The 22,127-nt window shown below is 37.7% G+C and overlaps 1 protein-coding gene across 1 annotated transcript in view; it reads left to right on the plus strand.

Moving 5' to 3' along the window:
- LOC136874673 (uncharacterized) overlaps window positions 1–22,127 on the plus strand; it is a 158,735-nt gene that overhangs the window by 18,972 nt on the left and 117,636 nt on the right. Inside the window, exon 3 of the mRNA XM_067148314.2 lies at window positions 972–1,223. Coding sequence (XP_067004415.2) covers window positions 972–1,223 — 252 coding nt within the window. The remainder of the gene's footprint in view (window positions 1–971; window positions 1,224–22,127) is intronic.

Genomic DNA, 22,127 nt, shown 5'->3' on the forward strand with positions numbered 1-22,127 from the left:
TAATTATAACATTAAATTACATATAATAACAAAATTTATGGTTATGATCATCTTGTCATATTATGATGTGTTTAAGTTCACTTAGGACCTCAGGCAAAGATAGAATTAAATTAGAAGTAAATCTCTAATGTCTGATGTAGAATTCTGAGGTCCAGGAGACAACACAGAAAATCTAAAATATGCATTTGGAAATATAGGGCATGTACTTATGCATTCTGACTTCAGGAGATTCTCGTAGAAAAGTGACAGAACACAGGCCATTGGTAAACATTGTTTTATTATGGTATAGAGCACATATACACAAGACTACATACAAAGGACAGGTCTCCACTGGTTACAGACCTTCAAAATAATCACCCGTCATTATTAGAGAAATCTTCCTTGTGAACAGACAGGATTTTCTTCTGTAGACACGGAGCAAAGTTCTCTGGAAAACATAAAGGATTTCACCTTGTTTTTATGACACTGCAAAAGCCCAAAAGCTTATTGTCATATCCACAATTAAGGGTCTTGAAAACAACAATATAAATATGATTTTGAGATATTTATATTTGTGCCCATTTTTTGAAATGTGCCTGTAGCATTCTTGGCAACTTTTTCTTTTTCTCTCCGAAGTTACCATATTGTGCATAGTAACGAGAGCATGTCCGGAAAATTGAGTTGTAAATTGCAGAAATAGAAATTATGGAAAGATCTATAAACCTTGGTCTAGAATACTGCACTTTACTTGGTATGGTTAAGGATATGTATTCATTGAATCCATGCCATTCAAACATTGTGTAGGATGGCACCGAATCTGAGAAACTGATGTAAGGAATGTAGGCTTATATGTTGGTCATAATGGGAGATGAATAATAATGTACTTCTCTTTCATACATTTCTGTGTACTATGTGACATGTTTTCATGGTTATTATGTATGTATGGGATTTAGTTCCTAAGAGTAATTATAATTTTGGTCCTAAAATTGCAGTCATGTGTTCCTGGGCCTATCAAAGTGTGGTCAGTTTCTCTTATCCTATACCATCACCACTGAGTTGGATGTGATTCCTCTAAACACGCTATATAAATATCGTCTCCATTGGTGGTCATTCTCTCCACCACAGAAGTCTCGCAAAGTATCAGAAGTAATGCTTTTTGGCAACCAGAGCATATACAGTATGCTTTACATTGCTGTCTGCCAGTGGCCCATGGATTATAACCATGTCCTTATATATGGCAATTGGTGAGTTGTGTATTTATTCTGGATTCTATTTTGTGCATGATTTGAAGAGATATATTCTGTGTATTAGTATGTATTTTGGCCAGGACTTAAGTACGGAATGATTTAAGTGGGGGTATTATGTTTTAGTATATAAAATTGAATTTCTTGTGTCTTATCATTACTTTTTGTCTGAGTTCATTTTGCAGCCATTACACATACCTACTGATTTTACTTGCCTCTCTTAGTTTCATATATCAGCTATTGAATTACCTCAAATAGAAACCAACATTTTGAAATCTTGATATATGATTGAGTGTTTTGTGCTCTTCAAATATGAGATGTTTTCTTTAAATCATCTCCTTAGTTTTGATGTTGCAAAGTAGAATTGTGTAATCATGCACTTAAAGAAATGCTAAATGTAGATTTAGTTTATCAATACAAACATCCCTTTCGTGTTTATATTCTTTGTGTGTACCGAGTGAGTTGGCCGTGCGGTTAGAAGCGCGCAGCTGTGAGGTTGCATTCGGGAGATAGGGGGTTCTAATCCCACTGTCGGCAGCCCTGAAGAGGGTTTCGCATGGTTTCCCATTTTCACACCAACCAAATGCTGGGGCTGTACCTTAATTAAAGCCATGGCCGCTCCTTCCCATTCCTAGCCCTTTCCTATCCTATCGTTGCCATAAGACCTATCTGTGTCGGTGGAATGTAAAGCCAGTTGTTAAAAAATAAATAAATTCTTTGTGTGTTAAAACAAAAGTTTCCACATTAATTTCAGTAGATCACCGTTCTTTGAACTTTTGAATAGTTTTCCTTTTTTATGCATTTCAGTGCATGATTTATTCCTTTCATGGAAATTCTCACTGGTATTAGTTCTTTGTGATAGAAATGTTAACCATTATGAATTCCTAACTTCTGTGACAGGTGTGACAAAATTGTCAGAATTAAATTGTGCGACTTTGCTATGTGCTTGAATAATTTTGATATGCCCAGATTAGTGTGTATATATTTATTATTATTAGGTTCGTTACGACCCCTGAGGATCACGAGTGACTTAATCGGTACGTCTTCTTTCTTCCCAATACCTCTTCATTCTCTCACTCCTCCTCTTTCTCTCGGCTTCCGTGATCTGAATCTGGATCCTGGTGTCTGTCCATCTGTGACCTTCCACGAGATTTTTGTATTTGGACCTATCCTGTACTGTCATCAGTGGATATTTTTCCTTTATGCCAATAGTCTCCCAATCTTCTCTGACTTCCTTCATCCACTTATTTCCAGTTAAGCAGGTTGCATTCCATATCTTCTTCGTCAGCCTACTGTCATCCATCCTCATGAGATGTCCAACAAATCCTAACCTTCTCTTTCTTATCACACTCGAGATTGGTTCTATACTCGCATATAGTTCCTGCCTTGATCTCTGTACCCAAATTTCACCTTGCTTTTTGGTGCCCCATATATGTCTCAAGATTCTTCTTTCCTCCTTCTCCAATTGTATGCAAGCTCTCTTGCCTAATGTCAGCGTTTCAGTTGCATATAATGCAGCATTCCTGATGGTTATCATGTAGTGTCGCAGTTTGGCGTTCCTCGAGAGGTTCTTCTTTCCATATGTAGTCATGGCTGCATATCATAGTTTCAGCAGCAGTTGAGCTCTGTCTGTGATACTTTTGTTGCTTTGTACTTTACCCGTGATGTTCTCACCTAGGTACCGGAAGCTGTCGATTCTCTCTACCACTTGGCCTTTTACTTTCCAATCGGTCTTCGTATTCAGTACCTTCGTCTTGTTGTAGGCTATTTTCAGACCAACCTTTGCTGCAGTTTCTGCTAGATTTGCTAGTGCCAACTTTGCTTCTTCTTCCTTCTCATGTAACAACACCATATCATCTGCGAAGGCAAGGCAATCCACTATGACATTGTTTTTGATCTTATATCCAATATGTACACCTTCAATTCCCATGGTTCTATTCAACTGTCTCCACTGCTTCACCACTTCATCCAAAACTAGGTTAAATAATATTGGCGACAGCCCATCCCCTTGTTGGACTCCTGTCTTAATTTCAAAGCTGTCTGACAACATACTCCGGTATCTTACTCTAGCAGTTGTATCCTTCAATGTTTCCCCCACCAATCCATGTGTCGTAGAATCCAATCCTCTGTCGCGTAGGATGTTCAGTAGTGTGTTCCTGTCAATTGAATCGTAGGCTTTTGCGAAGTCTACAAATGTAACTATTGTGTCTTTTCCTTTCCTGTGTCTGTGTTCTATGATTCTCTTTAGTCCAAAGATCTGTTCTACGCAGTTTCTCCCTTTCCGGAAACCACCCTGGTATTCTCCTATGGTCGATTCAAGCTGTGCTTCCACTCTGTTCAGCAATAATCTCGAGAGTATCTTGTACCCAATATTTAGCAGTGAGATACCTCTGTAGTTATCCAGTATTCTTTTGTCTCCTTTCTTATGTACTGGTATAATTATGGCTTCTTTCCAGTCGCTAGGTATCTTCTTATTTATCCAGATGTCCATTATTATTCTGTACATGCTTTCTTCCATTGCAGGACCACCCCATTTGATCTCCTCGGCGCATATACCATCATTACCTGCCGCTTTGTTGTTCTTGAGATCCTTGATTGCCTTCACAACTTCTGTTTTGGTGGGTGCTCGTCCTTGGTTGATGTCTCTGCTATACTGTAGAGTAATGCTCCCTGTGGGTGCTTCTGTGTTCAGTAGATCTTTGAAATATCTTGCCATTTCCTCGCATACATCTTTTTCTCCTATTTTCAACTCGCCATCTTGTCCTTTCACAAAAGGTTCTCTCGCCTCATAACCCTTTATCCTGCTCTTCATCTCCTTAAAGAAGGATCGTGATTTGTTTTTCTTAAACGCATCATCATCTTCTTCCAGCCTCTCATTCCACCTTTTCCTTCTGGCATTCCTGATCGTCTTGGCAGCCACCTTTCTCGCTGTCTTGAAAGTTGACAGGTCCTCTTCCTTCTTGGTAGTCTGCCACCTTACCCACATCTTCCTCCTGTACTCTACCGCCTCTTCACATTCTTCTGTCCACCACTCATGCTTCCTTCTCTTGTTATTAGTGGCCAATCGTTTGTTTCTTCTCTAACCTTATCCTTTAAGTTTTCCCATTTACTCTCCACTGTCAGGTTCTTCATGTACTGATCTTGGTTTTTGTTCAGCAGTTCTCTGTTGATCTGGTGTGAGTTTGTGTTCGTGTTTCTCCTAGTTCTGTTTGGTATCCATCTACATTTGATTTCAGTACGATAGTGGTCAGACTCCATCCTGCTGTTTTTCCTGACTTTGGTGTTCATGATCTCTGCATGGTTTTTGTCTCGGATCGCTACGTGGTCTATCTGCCTTTCACCAATTCTATTGCCCAGACTTACCCAGGTTGTCTTTTTACTCGCCTTGGCTTTATAGTGTGTGGTCATGATTCTCATCTTGTGTCTTTTGCACAAGTTTGCAAGCCTTTCTCCATTCTTATTTGTTCTCTTGTGTGCAGGGTAATCCCCTACAGGGCCTTTGAATCTCCTTTCAGTGCCTAGCTGTGCATTGAAATCCCCCAGCAAGATCGTGACACCTCTCTTGTTTGCTTCCGTTACTACCTTATCCAGTGTGTTCCAGAAGTTCTCTGTCCCTGCCTTGTCTGTTTTGTTCTTATCATTTGTGGGGGCATGTGCATTGACAAGTGTGTGTATATATATATAGATTTTTATTTTTTTAATGGGACCTAACTCACCATTGGTCGATTTTCTGTTTATTCGCATTTTGAAAACTTTTGCATAGGCCCACTGATTATGTTTAAATGGGCATTTGTCATGCCTCAGGTTGAGTGAAGACTGAGGGTCAAAGATGGTAGGTAGTTTTAAATGGACGTATCTCATTGACTTTCACCCTTATCAAAAGAAGGTTTACATGAAAGCATTTCTATCCATTTTTTTCTGTGACTGGAAAACAGGTGAGAAGAATCAGAGATCTGAAAATGGCTGGAAATATTCCAGAAGATAAAAGAGGTGGAGGCATTAGTAGATCTCTTGCACCTGAAATTAACAAGGCTGTCCATGCTCATATCACGTTTTTCCCTTTGTACGAATCTTATTATTGTTGGTGGGGGGTACTACTTGAGCTGTCATCTATCAATATAAGTCTATGTGGAGACTGTTCAAAACTAAGTATCCACAATTCAGTACTGTTTCATACTACACATACTGGAATGATTTCTCTAAGAAGATTCATTACTGATTTGGTAGGCCGCTGGTTGATACCTGCTGTATTTGCAAGGAACTTAAACACAAAATTGAATCCTGACATCTTGATAAGGTCACTAAAAGGGCAGCTGTAGTTGAACTATTAGTACATCAGTAAAGGAGTAGTAAGTTTTATTTTGCTTTGAAGCATGAATCATCTGAAAAGGGGGAGGACGTTAGGCATGTTTTGCCTACAGCAATAGACTACATGCAAAATATAAACTTACCAAAGATGCCAGTTCAGGAGCTGTTTTATTTAAGACAGCTTACTGGCAGTAAATTCTTCATCTGTGATGTTAAAGAAAAGAAGAGTTCCTTGTGTGATGGACATTGTAGAAAATCCCCAGATGAAGTTTGCTCTTTTTTAAAATCAGTTTTTATGAAACAGGTTCCTCAAGATAAAACAGAGCTAGGTATATTTTCTGATAACTGCCCAGGACAGAATAAAAATCTCACTATTTTCTTTCACTGATAGTTCCAGGTTGATAAACAATTCAGCAATATTTTCATGTGATAAGTCACAGTTTTTTACCATGTGACCGAGATTTTGGAATCGTCACCAAAATGCTTAAAAAAAGATAGAATCTATTCAGTCCATGAACTTACTGGTCACTGGTTATATTATAGAGAGTGTTGTGCCAGGAAAGTTTGTGTTGAAAGAAGTGGCAGCCAGAGATATACTGGATTTAAAATACTGGAGGAAATTTCACAGACAAAATGAAAACCCAGAAACAAAAAAGTTAGTTTCTAAATCAGTACTCTAGACCACCATTTTTACTCCCATGAAAGAAAAGGTTACATCAAGGGGTATCTTACTGTAAACCGTATCATCATACCCAACTGGAAAAATTCCCATTTCTTATTGAAAATCCAGACCTTCATTCCTAACATGCACAAGGACTTCTACACAGAAAGGTTTTCTTGGCCAACTGAACTTGAAATTATGCAGAGTAAGAACACTGAGAAAAAAGAGTTCTTTTGATAAAAAAAGAAATTGATGTTAATGATATTATTTTCCTTGTCTAATTTGTTCTATACAGTAAGAAGCAACGTGATATCAAAGGATTTGTTTTTATTTGCTGAATTGAAATCTTAATCAGTTATTTTTCAGAAGGATTGTGAGTAAGAAAATAAGTTTTTAAGTACTGAAATGTAAGGCTTAATAATATGTTATGTACTGTATTAGAATAATAATGTAGCACTCTTGCACGCACAGCTCATAATAATAATAATAATAATAATAATAATAATAATGAAAATAGAAATACATGGAATAAAAACAAAATTAACACCACGTTCGCGATACAAAAACTTTAACTTACAGGTCTACCAAAAAACAACTATGGAAGGATGTGGAAGGTGGAAGGAACCCTACTAGGCCATGAGATCGTATCTCGTTGTGGGGAAAGAAAGGCTCTCGACAGTCACCCTCAACTAATCTATTAATTATTAACAAAATAAAAATAAAAACATAACAAACGAATGACATAGTAGATGACAATTAAGAGCACGTAAATCAAATGACACTTATATAAACCTATAAACTGATCAAGCTTTTTGGACAATAGGAGATTAAACTTTATCATAGAAGTTGACACAGAATGAAGGGAGGCAACCTCAGAGGAAATTAAAATTTTCATGTGACGTACAATATCACTGTTCAAGAAAGAAATTTACATTTAGTTACAAAACTTGAGCCAGAAAAGAGAATTGCCTCCGAAAACAACATGTTGCGGACTAGCTGAACAGCGAAGTCATACTGATGCTCAAATTTGGTGAATGCAGATGTCTAGAGTAAACTCCCACATGTGAAACAAAAATTTACATTACCACGGAAAGTTACATTAAATAAGAAAAGGCCGAAACACAAGAATGAATTTAAATGAAGGGAAAAACAAGAACATAGCGCTTACCGTTAGAGGCCGGCAACCCCAGATGGGGCAACCCCGAGCGCATCCGCTAGCTAGGTCGGTCAGATGTTGAAGACCACAAACAAGGTACGCTCTCATGGATAAGCCCAGAAACTGGAAATCGGGCAAACAGAAGGTAACCAATTAGGGCACAGGAAATTTCTCATCTGGCACCCATATTCACCAATAAGAAACAAGCTTATTCCTACCAATTACAATTGTTCTTATTTCCTCCAATAAGGAAGCACTTTAGTCCAGTAAATTCTGGAAGGATGTTGATGCAACAGCAATTTCATCATGAATTACACGTGGTAGTACCCTCTGCCTCACAAGTTGCCTACCTCATTAAAACATCCTGTTACACAATACTGCCCCCTATATTGCCGATCGGCTCAGCCAAAGAGCAAAAGTCCCAAACATGGACCGTTCGCTGTCAGGCTTTGCTTACTTTGAAAAGATACAAGGACTGACGACAATCACAAAAAAAACATTTAAAACAACAGGTTTGACATTTATTTAAAACTAGCACTCAAAACACAAATTTAACAAATTTTAAAAAACAAATCTTGATGGATTTTTACTCATTCTTCTCTGCAAGTTGCCTGATATATAACATCCTTGTTCTTCACTCATATTGAAACTTGAATTTAACTGAAACACATAATAAATATTTATTAGCCTACATCTGGCTTGAATAAAGAAATTAAATTATGTTGGGAGTATCTCCTCTTAATAATAGTGGGATTATTGACAATTTATAAGAAATTAAAAATCAATGAGCTTTCCATGGCTTGAAAATTACACCTATGCCATCCTAGGCTATCCTAGACTATCTTATACTTTCATATGTTATCGTAGTAACATCTACATTCACACAAAGAAACTTCATGTATTCTGAAGAAATTAATTAATTGTGGCGTCATTAACTTCACATAAATCTATCAGAATATTATAACAAAGTCGTCCTTCTTGTGGATGAATTTCATTATTTCATTTATCTTGCGTGAGTTCCTCTGAACTATGCTTCAAATATTTATTCTAAAATTTTACTAAAGCATGTCTATTTAATTACATTCTTATAATTGTTATTTCCACGAAACTCCTTCAAAATTTCACTGAATAATACATGATATTAATCAATTTACATTATCTGACGCCTCAAAAATGAAATTAACAACTTTTACAAATTCGGATGCATTTGCCCTCACTTATGAAATATTACACACTTATTCATTCGTGACTGGTACCTTAATGTTACTTTTATGTAAATTTTAAATAAAATTCACTAAAGGTTTAAATCAACACAAAATAAATCATCCTAAACAACGCCGACGATAACCTGGGCCCAACATGGTGAACACGTGGCCAGGTCAGAACCACATTTCAATAAATCACAGAAACAAATGTAATTAACTACAACACTCACTCAACTCTCACACAAATGATACACAAATATTATTTACATATATTACAAGCAGATTCTAGAATTTGACTGTTAAATTCTGGTTATTATTCCCTACTCATGGAATTTTAATGATGTCGGTATCGGTCAAATATCAACTCACGACCGTCACAGAAATGTGATAAAATATGGGCGATCACTTATTCAGAAATAACAAAGTTCTCACAACGTTGATCATTAGGAATATCATCGGTTCAATATTCAGAAGAATTGTCGACTACAAACACGCACATAATACAGGTCAGATATTAACATCATCGAACCTGCGGTTCATGAGTCACGATAATATTATTATTACTTTAAATCTTACACACATCATTTAACACGTGCTCCAACATTTGCAGTAGTCATGGTTCACCAAACACATACTTCCCAAATAAATCCAATAATTAATCCCTTGGGATTTTGCCGTATTCCAGACACATATTCCACTTAATTGAGCACATATCAAACACTTCACAATAAGAACAAGAAACATGACCCTTATTCTTTAGTTTAACCCGAGGTGTAATTTTCATTATTATTATTATTATTATTATTATTATTATTATTATTATTATTATTATTATTATTATTATTATTATTATTATTATTATTATTGCTGGATATTACTTCCACAAAAATCTGAGTTCGACAATGAATCTGATGATACTAACTCGCATAAAATCCAATGAAATACGTGAGGTGAAATTTACACTGAAATTCAACACATTAAATATGCCGTAAATCTGCCCCACACGAGTTCAACATTTGAAAATATCTTCTCAAAAACAATCATCTTTTATCGGTAAGGTCATTGATTTTTAAATAGTACACTAAGCTGTTGGATGGGACTTGCAGAATTATAATAGAAGACACACACAGTCTAACTACTCTAATAGAATCCAATAACTCATCCACTCTCAACGTAACAACACTACCATTACCCATGTGAAAGAAGAATGGAAATATCATCAAAAATTACTAATCTAATGAATAGTAATTTTTGATGATATTTCCATTATTTGTATAAAGATAAACAGGAAAACATTATAAAATGGTACTTAAATTTCTGATGGAAGTGGATCTCCGTCAATGTTCTGAATCTGCTCGCCCACATGTTGATGATAATCTGCTCCAGTCGTTATCCCCCCATGTTAGATATTGCTTACATCTTAATTCTCCATGTCGACAGCCAAGTCCAGATCAGTACTTATAGGTTTCTCCCTCGGAAACATCCTGGCGAAGATTATCGAACACGTTGCGGTCCTCTTCTCTCTTGATAAGGTGAAAGCTGAAACTAACACAAAATTTTAGTCTGTTTCCACACACAACTACGTTGAATTTATTGAAGAACAGTACATAACTGAGCTCTCAAAAATCTGCTTTACTCGACGACTACCAGAATATCAGAAAATCGGAGTATCCGAGTGTCGTAGAATCAGAATGTAAGGGAGTGTTTGTTCATAAAACACAGGTATTTAAGCATTTACCAGGTGGGTGTGTCACAATGTCGTCTCGTAATTGGACGTCGTACTTGCACCTGATAGGTTATTGCAATTCTAGATATTACAGTCTCCAGAATATTCCACACGCGCTGGTAATTAACCTGGCCTTGAAATTTCCCAAGTAGGTCACATGACAGAGCTGACTGGTCGATTGAAAAATCAATACTGCTCCACTGACCTGTAAAAACCGGTTCTATGCATGCGAACACGACTGTGTAAGAATGAACTTTTAATATATCACCCTTAAAATAGCCTTTCATTTTCCACACACAATAAAATGTTCATTGTAGGCCAAATTGGAAGGGGATAATACAAAATCCCTTTTTTTAAAAAAATCAAAATTGTCCATACATATTAGTTTTCTACAATAAATCCAAAATAATATTTTAAACATCGTAGTAAATAATAAGTCCATCTTATACACATAATTTCTTCCAGTTACATAAATAGATATTTATGATATAGATCTTCCTTGAGGCTTCTCAAATTATAATGATACACAACATCTTTGAAAATACAATGAAACAATGGAAAGCAGCTGTTTGACTACTGGTGACAAATAACATGTTAGGTCTGAAAATTAAATTAATTTAATTCTAGTTAATTCAAACTTCATTTCCCAAGTTAGAGGTTGTGTTTTTTAAAAAGGGAATAAGTCAGATAAAAATGCATGCATTATAGTTAGTTTAGTCTTCACAGTTTTTTTTTTTTTTTCTCAAAATTTTAGTAAATATGACATATGCCCCTTTAATTTGATTCATATATATAATTCTAATTGTATGCGTTATGTAATTTTCCGGTACCCAGTATGAATATTGGCTCTTCACCATGTTATGACTTAGTACTATTATTTACTGACACTTCCAATATTTATTCTTTTCCTAATGTGTTATATTGCTCTTTTACTGTTTGTTTCAATGAAACAGTAGGGGATGGTTGTAGAAAAGGTAGATATAGGGTTGCCATACCATTGTCACTGCTGCCACCACCACCTTCCAACTCCAGTTTCTCAAGTGTGGTGTACAAGCAGTTGTAATCTCTTCTTGTCTTCATACATCTTCTGTTCCAGGACATCTTCCCACCTAAGACCTCTCTCCTCCATATCAAAATTCAGGACATTTTGATGTGGCAGGTCGACACATATTCTGCCATACTGCCAATTGGAGAAACAATGACAGTATTTGTGATTAGCTCATTAGTAGCACAACAAAATAATAATAAACTGAATTTTTGTACAGTTACACATTATTTATATTTACCTTACTCTTTTGAGTGCCAGTTTTACTTATTAGATTGTGAAATTTTTGTTAATATAACATCTTTATTCATGAGGTTATTATGGAATGCAATATATACTTTGTCTATGTATTGCAAGATTAACACAGCGTAACTAAATGACCACTACTCAAATGAGGACACTTGAGTCCTGAAGTGGGGAATATTTCACCAAAATGTAAGACTTATTTCACCATATTTCACACTATTCTGCAACAACAGAATTTATACATGTTTCAGCCTATTCTCAAGGCCATCTTCAGTAGCAGAACAATTATTACATAACACAAACCAAATTAAAAATTTTGATGAAGTGAAATGACAATGATCATGATTAATGAATTAAAAAACATATTGTGGTACAAAGTCTTCTCGTCTGATAAGTCGTCCTTGATTGACAAATCAAATTTGCTGACTGTTAAAATGAAACACTGTGCTGGGCAGTGTAGTGAGACTGTCAATAACATGGATTAAAAAGTGTGTAACATCTGTAATGAGAAAAAGAACTATGAGTGGTTGAAAAACTTCTAAAAAAATATACCCATTTCCCTTCGCATGTCAGATTTTCAATTTTACTTTTGTTCTTTTTCTGAATATATATAAAATAAGAGTTTTGTCTGTACATTGCTCAGAATTTAGAAAGGATGGCACTACTGTATCAGTTGTGTCCACAGTAACAAGGAAATGCACTTTTTACTTTTCCGTAATTTCTGTCTGTCTGTCTGTCTGTATGTATGTACACGCATCACGAGAAAACAGCTGGAGAGAATTTAAACAAAAATCGGTACGCAAAGTTGGGGAATAAGTCGCTACAATCTAGGCCATAAATAATTTTATTCATGCTGACTGAAATGATCAAATATTTATTTTATTAGTGGTCCTATCTTAATGATAATTGGTATGTAAAGTCGGGAAATAAGTCGCTTCAATCTAGGCCATAAATAATCATATCAACACTGAAAGAAATGGTAGTTTAGGGAAAGGCCTAAGCTTAAATTCTCAAATTTTTATGTTATTGTTGGTCCTATCTTAATAAAAATTGGTATGCAAAGTCGGGAAGTATGTCGCTATGATCTAGGCCATAAATAATTTTATTCACGCTGAGTGGAATGGTAGTTTAGGGGAAGGCCTAAAATGTTATTCTCAATTATTTGTGTTATTAGTGGTCCTATCGACAAATACTACTTTACTAAAGATATAGTGTTAAATTTCCGATTATTTCTGTCTTACGCATTTTTAATAATGTTATTTGTTTTGCATCCCACTAACTTCTTTTACAGTTTTCGGATACGCCGAGGTGCCAGAATTTAGTCCCACAGTTCTTTTACATGCCAGTAAATCTACCGACACGAGGCTTACATATTTCAGCACCTTCAAATACCACTGGACTGAGCCAGGATCGAACCTGCCAAGTTGGGGTCAGGAGGCCAGCGCCTCAACCGTCTGCGCCACTCAGCCCGGCTTACACATTTTTTAAAAAAATGTACCAGCTGTGATGATAGAGATATTTATGAATTTGGATTTTTGTTGCTAAGTCCATCAATGCCAAGTCACGAGAAAATGAGTAAACAGAATTTAATGAATATCATTATGTAAAGTAGGGGGTTAAGGAACCACAGTCTACGCTATGAATAAATAATTTTGTAAGATGCCATATTATCACAGAGTCTAAAGAAAACTAAATGTGAAGGGCTACGATACGGAAAGCTCGTAACATTGAACAACAATAACATTACATTGACCATTGTTTGTTGTGATGTGCCGTGTTCTGTTGCCAGTCATGTCTGATAGATGGGATTACTGCTGTATACCGAGTTCAAAAAATTGCTTTACGTCGCACTGACACCGGTAGGTATTATGGCGACGATGGGATAGGAAAGGAAGCAGTCCTGGCGTTAATTACGGTACAGTCCCAGCATTTGCCTGGTGTGAAAATGGGAGACCACGGAAAGCCATCATCAGGGCTGTCAACAGTGGTTTTTGAACCCACTACCCCTCGAATGCAAACTCACAGCTGCGCCCCCCACCTAACTGCACGGCCAACTCCCTCGGTCGTACCGAGTATAAGAGCCTACCTGAATATTGGTGGGATGTAGCTGGGGAGTTAAATAACTTTCTTCTTAAGCATGACATTCCGCTGGTTCTTAAATTTTCTGATACTACTGGTACGTAACAAACTGGTTCATCATAGCATTCGAGCTATTCAGTCCCTACCCTGAGGCACTGATTGGAATGAGCAGTGTGTATATTTAACGTAACAATGGCAGAGGAGTGTTCACGGCTGTCTGCGGCCTGATCATTCCAGCACTGGAACTTTGGACTGTTAGATCGTCATTGTAGTACTGTTCGTTAAAAGTGAGGAAATGTGCAGTTTTTCATTTGAGCGAGTATTTCATATTATAACACCGGTTTTAATCTCTACATTCCTACTGACATTCTCGTAATGGCCTAAGTTAACTGTAGTTAGGAAAACCACAAAGACAGTCTTTCTGAGAATCCCGTAGCGAAGAACGGGTACATCAGCTAGTATATATACAGTTAAACCTGCTTTATACGTAACTCTGTTCTACGTAATCCGTATTTGTACATAATTTCCTTTTTGTCCCGGCAAAATATAATTTAAAAGCATGTTAATTAAATCTTATTTATACGTAATCCATTTATACGTAACTCGCTGTTATACGTATTAAGTGCCAGTGAAATGTAACTGAGTTTTGCATAATTGTAATGAGAATGTGCTTTTTAAAAAGAAACTACTGTATTTACGAAGTTTCCTCTTTGTCGGCGTAGGCGAAAATAGAGCGATCGGGTTTCGGTGCTGAAACAGAACAGAGAGTATCGCCGAGTGACACTGTTGACCCTTACTTACTGGCGGCTTAACAAAGATGAGCCCCCTTCGCTCCTCCTCTACCTTTGTCGTTTTTAACACGTGGCCAAGGATTAAGGTACATTGTAAGCAGAATGGGCGGTTTCAGAAAATACAGTAAATTTGTTTGAATATGAGAATTTCTTTCGTGGGAACAACGGAGAATAAAATGTCCACGATGCTGGTATCTGGTGTTTACTGTTGAACAGTAGTTGCTTTTGATTAGTCATGGAGAACAGAAAAGGGAAAAGTTATACGAGAAGTGGACGCTAATCCACACAAAACGAAAACTAAAATCGCTTCAGACTTAGGCATTGCTTATACCACGCTATGTACAGTCATCAGTAAAAGAAATGCTATTTTGGATGAGTTCTTAAAACTGGGTTCCAAGTCAGCAAAGCGCAGCCGTCAGCAAGAAGGATGGTACGTAGATTTGGAGAAAGCACTTTTCACATGGTTCCAGCAAAAGCGGGCTGCAGCTCTACCAATTAGTGCAGACATGCTGAAGGCAAAGCCGATAGATTTAGCTAAAATGATGAGTATCACTGCTGCTTTCAAGGCTTCATCGGGATGGTTGCAAGAATTTAAATATCGTCATGGAATTACAGGGAGAACAATTTGCGGCGACTCAAAATCTGCAGACGACGTCACGGTGCAACACTGGAAAGAGGTGGTTCTGCCGGGTATCGTAAGCGATTATCAGCCTTCAGACACCTACAACTGTGAGACCGGCCTATTCTACAATCTCCTTCCTAATAAGACATTAGCTGAAAAAGGTGACTCATGCCACGGAGGGAAGGAAAGTAAAATTCTTGTAACAGTACTTCTCGCCACCAATGCAGGTGGATCTGACAAACTTCCACTTGTGATAAGAAAATCGAAGAATCCGAGATGTTTTAAGGGTGCGAAAACAAAACCTAAGGAAGTTGAATCCAATGGAACAGTGGTTGAAAAAACTGGACATTAAAATGAAAAAGAAACAGAAGAAGATCCTTCATCTTATAGATCGATGTGCAGTACATCCACCTCAAATCGTTCTGGAGAATGTCCGTATGGAATTTTCCCCTCCTAACTGTACCAGCGTTCTACAACCGCTTGATTTGGGCATCATTGCAAATTTCAAAGTGCATTATAGAAAAATGCTGGTTCAGCATTTAATAACACTGAGTGATGCAGGAAATGAACCTCTCTCCATTAATTTGCTACAAGCCATGAACTTCATTTCGGCTGCCTGGAAGCAGGTGTCATCCTCCACAATCAGCAACCGTTCCTGCAAAACTGGTGTCTTACGAGAAGAGGCTGCCTCTAATTATGATGTGATTATGGGGACGAAGTTTTGTCTGGTAATGAGCTAACGCTACCGGTGGGTGTATGAAAAATATAATTTGATACTTTTGTGCATTTCAATGACAATCTGGCTGTATGTGGAGAACTACCGGATGAAGAGATTATTGCTGATGTCTGCCAACAACGCGGCAGTGATGGACCAGCTACAAGTGATAGTGACGTTGGAGATGGAGATAACGACTTGAATCTTGACACCTGAACTGAGTGAAGTGTTAAAAGTGCAATCGAAGTGTGTAGGCGTTACATCAGTGCGAAAAGTTGAAGCGAAAATGCTTTGAATGCATTACCAAGTTTGCTAAAGGAGGTTTGTATTCTTAATGCAGGGAAAGTGAAACAAGCCAAACTATCTGATTTCTTTAAGGCAGGGCCAAGTTCAAAATAATATTTTCTGTCAATGTATTTATTATTCGCAAGAATTTACACATGTAGGTCTATTCCATTGGTTTTTCAGTAAATATGTGATGTATTGCATAAGTCTGATTTCTAAGTAATTCTGAGTTACAAGTAGTTTTTTCTCTTCCCCTTGATATACGTATAAGTCAGGTTCAACTGTATATATACAGCAGTTTCATTTTTTTATGTGACATTTTTAGTCATACTTATTTGCTGATGTGATTTATTGTCAATAAATTATTCTCGTTCAATTATAAAATTCTGTACATTGAAAGGTTTCAAATTGTAGGCTACATCACAATTAGCAAACCTTTCACTGATTCAATATTTAAATGATTGCAGTCCATTGGGCAGAAATCATCACAACCTCTCTTCATTTGCATTATGGCATGGTGCCGCAGATAAACTCTCAAAATTTGTCATACTGTACTTATGAAAAAATATACCCATTTCCCTTCGCATGTCAGATTTTCAATTTCACTTTTGTTCTTTTTCTAAATATATATATATTTTCATTTTTTAAAGTTCCTAAATCCTGAATCTCCCTGTACTCCTTAAAACTTTATAGATAAAGTTCTGACGGCTTACTCATCGCTAATTATTGGCCTGTTATTAACCTGTACATTAACTGTTCTGTAATTGAAGCACTGCACTGAAAGGGGATCTAACCAACTTTTTTTTACCGAAAGTGAGGTTTCATCGGAATAAGGATCTATATGGACGTTTCTGCATAGTGGTGTAGTCATGTGGAAGAATTTGGAACTTATTGGTGTGGTAGGGGTTGGAGATCTTTTGTCTCGCTTGGAAAAGGGAACTAACTCCAGTCCAAGATGGTGTTTTTTGCAATTAACTCATAATAGAGATTTTGGTGGTTAGACCCCTATTCGGCGCATTGCTTCACTTCAAGAATACGGTCATAGTTTTGTTTTTTATAATTATGTTTACAGTTCCAAAATCACATGTTTTATAATTCGCATGATAATAGAGTTCTCTCGTGATGAAGTTCCTACATCCTATTATTGCTGAATATTACAATCAAATGAACTACGTAGTCACGAATTTAAAGACTTCTTTCTCTTCTTGTTAATGATAAAAGTCATATGATGAAAGACACTCTCTTCAATACAAAAAACAAGATGATTTAATAAAACCATATAAAAAAAGACATAAGAACTCTCCTTATCAAAGACATTAGACGCTATACAGAAGACTTAAGGTGCTCTCTTGTCTCGTGTTAGTGTATTTATTAACCTTTTCAGTGCCATGTTTTGAAGATCAGGTGAACCCTGTGGGGCAGGTTATTTTAAGGAAAGCACTTTAACAGATAAATAATACTGATACTATTACTGGAATGTGTGTTTACTCCATAGCCCCAGTTTCTGATACAGGGTCGGAGATGAGGCAATATGATATGTAATGGCATGTTTTTATGGCTGGATGCCCTTCCTGATTTCAGTTTCATGTGATGAAATAACGAAGATGAGATGAATGACGGTGAATGAAACTGGGTAAGGAAGTAGAAAGAATCAGCTGTGGCACATGAATAGGAACTGTCCTGGCATTTGGCTGGAAATGAAAAAGGGAAACCACAGAAAATCACTCTCAGCACAGCCAACGGTGGGATTTGAGCCCACTCGCCTCCTGAATGCAGAGCTTGGCTGCAATGCTGTAGCATGTTAACGTGCACGGCTACTCCGATCTGTGATCCTATTACTGAAATATAATATAAAACGAGTGCTTCTGGAACTGGTGTCATCAAAATCATGAACACTTGGGGAAAAATGTTTCTGAGGAGGTGGTGAAAATTCCTCATCAGATTCATCACTACCACTTGTCTGACACTTTCTTGTAGTTCAATATTGTCCCATATATTCTCCATCTTCCTCACCAAAAAAATTCCTGTCTGGAATCACTATTTACCGGGCGAGTTGGCCATGCGCGTAGAGGCGCGTGGCTGTGAGCTTGCATCCGGGAGGTAGTAGGTTCAAATCCCACTATCGGCAGCCCTGAAAATGGTTTTCTGTGGTTTCCCATTTTCACACCAGGCAAATGCTGGGGCTGTACCTTAATTAAGGCCATGGCCGCTTCCTTCCAGCTCCTAGGTCTTTTCTATCCCATCGTCGCCATAAGACCTATCTGTGTCGGCGCGACGTAAAGCCCCTAGCAAAAAAAAAAAAAATGGAATCACTATTTATGAGGGAACATTCACTTTCTTTGTCAACAAGGGATTAATGTGTATTTCAAGACACCATGATGGCTATATGATAGTAGGAAAGATGTTTCACTCCAACAAAGCTGAAATAACGTGATTACTTTCAAAAGAAGTGAATTTAATTGGTGTATGTGCCATATAGAACACCTTTGAACATTTCCACAGGAATTCAAAGCGTGACACTATATTCCACACATAAATGAGCTTGCTGAAGTAGACACTGCAGAAAAACGTAAATGTACAGTTTTGGCAGATGAGGCACGGCGTTGAGAAACATACATATACGGGTTTGGCATTGAATAGATTAACTCAGATGCTCTTGTAATATCGTGCTTGGGGGCACCAAGAATGTCCTGGTCCAATCCTTTTCAAATGTTAGCATGATGAATGAAAACCAAGGAAGAATTCCAGGAAAAAGGTAAGATTGAACTTGCCAACAGATGATATAAAAGCAGGAGTGGAGGAGTGAGAAAGGTTCAAGAAGACATTAGTAAAAGTTGCAGAGGAGTTTTGTTGGAGAAGTACCAGGAAAAGATGGAAGGGGACCCTATGGTGGAACAACAGATTCAAAGTGGCAGTAGAATAACACCCACGGTATTCGCTGCCTGTTGTAAGAGGCGACTGAAATGGGCCCCTGGGGCTCTGAACTTTCGAGCGTGGGTTGGCGACCACGTGGCCCTTAGCTGAGTCCTGGCATTGCTTCCACTTACTTGTGCCAGGCTCCTCACTTTCATCTATCCTATCCGACCTCCCTTGGTCAACTCTTATTCTTTTCCGACCCCCGCGCTATTAGGTTTGCGAGGGCTAAGGAGTCTTTCATTTTCACGCCCTTCATGGCCCTTGTCTTTCTTTGTCCGATATCTTCATTTTTCGAAGTGTCGGTTCCCTTCCATTTTTCCCTCTGATTAGTGTTATGTAGAGGATTGTTGCCAAGTTGTACTTCCTCTTAAAACAATCACCACCACCACCACCACCAGAAGAATAATGCTTTTAGAGTGTGGTTTCAACAGAGGACAAGGGAGACAAAACAAGAATAAGACCAAAAAGGAGGAAGCTAAAAAGTTTGTAGCTGAGGAGAAGAAAAAAATTGGATGAAAAATTGGACAAACCTGATGGAAGAAGGAAACTAAAAAGTACTGTATGGAATGGTCAGGAATAAGAAGAAAGGCATGAGGGAGGATGTTGTAATGATAGATGAAAATGGAGATGAAGTGCAGGAAAAAAGATAAACTCAAAGGAATGTGGAAGGAGTATTTTGAAGACTTACTAATTCCAGAAGGATGCATTGAAGCTGAAAGTACAAGCATGGAGGAAGGAAGAAACCTGGAAAAAGACTTAACATGGGAAAAAGTGGAGATAACACTGGACTAGATGAAAGGAGGGAAAGCCCCAGGTTTAGATGAAGTGAGTATTGATATATTGAAGGCGGCAGGAGAGGTAGGGAAACTGAGGTTCTATCATGTGTTGAAAGTAGTATGAAAGGATAGGAAGACCCCTGAAGACTGGATGAAGGGTATAACCATACCCATCTTCAAGATGGGGAATAGGAAAGATTTTAAACTATAGGGGAGTCACATTTATGTCACTGTGCAAAGGTGTTTGAGAAAATTCTGGAGAATAGAATCATAGAGGGTGGAAGAAAAGTTAAGGGAAGAGCCATATGGCTTCATATCAGGAAGGTCCACAGTAGACACTATATTCACACTAAGACAACTGCAAGAGCATCATTATGAGTAGTGTAAAAATCTACTGATGACCTTCTTGTACTTTGAGAAAGCATATTATGATTGTGTGTGCAGAAACAAGGTATGGAGTCTTACAGAAAATAGGTGTTGAGAAGCAGACAACAGAAAGAGTGAAGGAGATGTATTATGGGAGTGTCAGTTCTGTCAAAGTAGGAGGAGTGAGAACGGTTCTGTTGAACAAACAAGTGGATTAGGACAAGGACATGCTCTGTCACTTTTGCTCTTCATTGTAATAATGGACAAGTTAGTGATGAAAAGTGACAGAAAATTGGGGAAGAAAAACTGAAAGTGATGATGTTTGCAGATGACTTGCTAATCTGGGGAGAAAAGAGGAGGATGTTCAGGAACAGTTAGATGCATGGGAAGATGAGGTGTGAACAATACAGAATAAAATTTAATGCCAAAAAGAGGGAGATTGTGATTACAACTAGAAAGGAGGAGAGACATATGAGAGGGATAATGCTTGGAGGGGAACAGCTTAGGAAGGTAGTGAGTTTCAAGTACTTGGCAAGTATCATAGAGCTAACTGAAAGATATGATAAGGAAATAATTGAGCGTGGAAGACAAGCAGGAGCATTCCTGGAAAGTGTCAGAAGCCTGGTTTGGAGCAAGGATGTCCCTCAGAGAAGCAAAAGAGTGCTATACAAGACGTACTGTGTACCTATTCTGATGTATGCTGCAGAAACTTGCGTAATGAGGCAGAGAGCCATGTCTAGGATACAGGCAAGTGAAATAAAATTTCTGAGAAACAGGATAGCAATGACAAGAATGGATAAGATGAGAAATAAGAAGGTTATGGATATAATAAAAGAAGAGTCACTACAGTACAGGATAGAGGCATCTGAACCTCGATGGTATGGACACATGAAGGGAATGACAGAGGAAAGTATACCTAGGAAGATGCACGAAATGGAAATAACAGGAAAACAACTAAGAGGAAGACCAAGAGACAGGTTGTTACAAGGAGTGGAAGAATGTGTGCATAGAAGAGGAGAGGACTGGACAAGAGTGAAGAGGGAGAAGTGGTAGGAAGACAAGAGAAGATGGAGAAGCTTATGTTCCAAACAGACCTGGCAAAGAACTGGAAACTGCATATTATAATGATAAATGATGATGAGCATGATACTTTCTTTCCATTGGATTTAATTTAGTTCATCTCTCTTGCTTTTTTGAAAATCAGTCTTTCTGTGTCTGCGCCAATCACTTTGAGATCCGCCCATATCTAGCCTCGCTCACACAAGACTTCAAGACATGCATCCGTTAACAAGTGATGCACCTGTTCCATTGTCCTCCCAGTCTTTTCCTCTCTCGTCAAATATAGCCTCCTTGAGGTCACGTTCGCTCGAAAAACAGTCCCAACGGCCTCCCTCTTGTGACAAATATACACTCACCTAATCCTTTCGCTAGACAATTGGCGCTGTCCTCATCCTGTCAATTTGCACCATTCGCCACAGAATCATACAGTAGAACCCCTTTTCAATGAATCTCAGGGGGATTTGATATTTCTTCCTTAAAAAGAAATTTTCATTAACCCTCCTTTAGTCGCTCACGGAGATTTCCTTCGGGCCGATTACATTTTGCACGTTACTGAACTTCTCAGTTGAATTGTTGGTCTCCCCACCCCTATACCTTTCTCCTTGTTCATTTGGACTCATCCTGTCAGCATTTTGGCGTGATCGTGCATCCTGTGAGCGAGTGTGGGATCATTGTTGTGACAAGTGACATCACCTGGGCGTTTCCTCCGCGTGCAAATAAGCAAAAAACCTTATATTTTAGTGTATATTATTTATTTTCTAGGTCGATGAATTTGTTATTCTGTTCTTCTAAACGTATTTTAGAAAAATATTATTTTATATTTCATATGATATGATTGTCGTAGGTAATATCATAAGACCATTCGTCACAGTTAAGATCTACAGTATTCTGATTTTAGATCAAACAAACTGTGTAAGAATAACCTACTAATACTTAAAAGGGTTTCTT

Source organism: Anabrus simplex, chromosome 1, assembly GCF_040414725.1.
Source record: "Anabrus simplex isolate iqAnaSimp1 chromosome 1, ASM4041472v1, whole genome shotgun sequence".
NCBI lineage: Eukaryota > Metazoa > Arthropoda > Insecta > Orthoptera > Tettigoniidae > Anabrus > Anabrus simplex.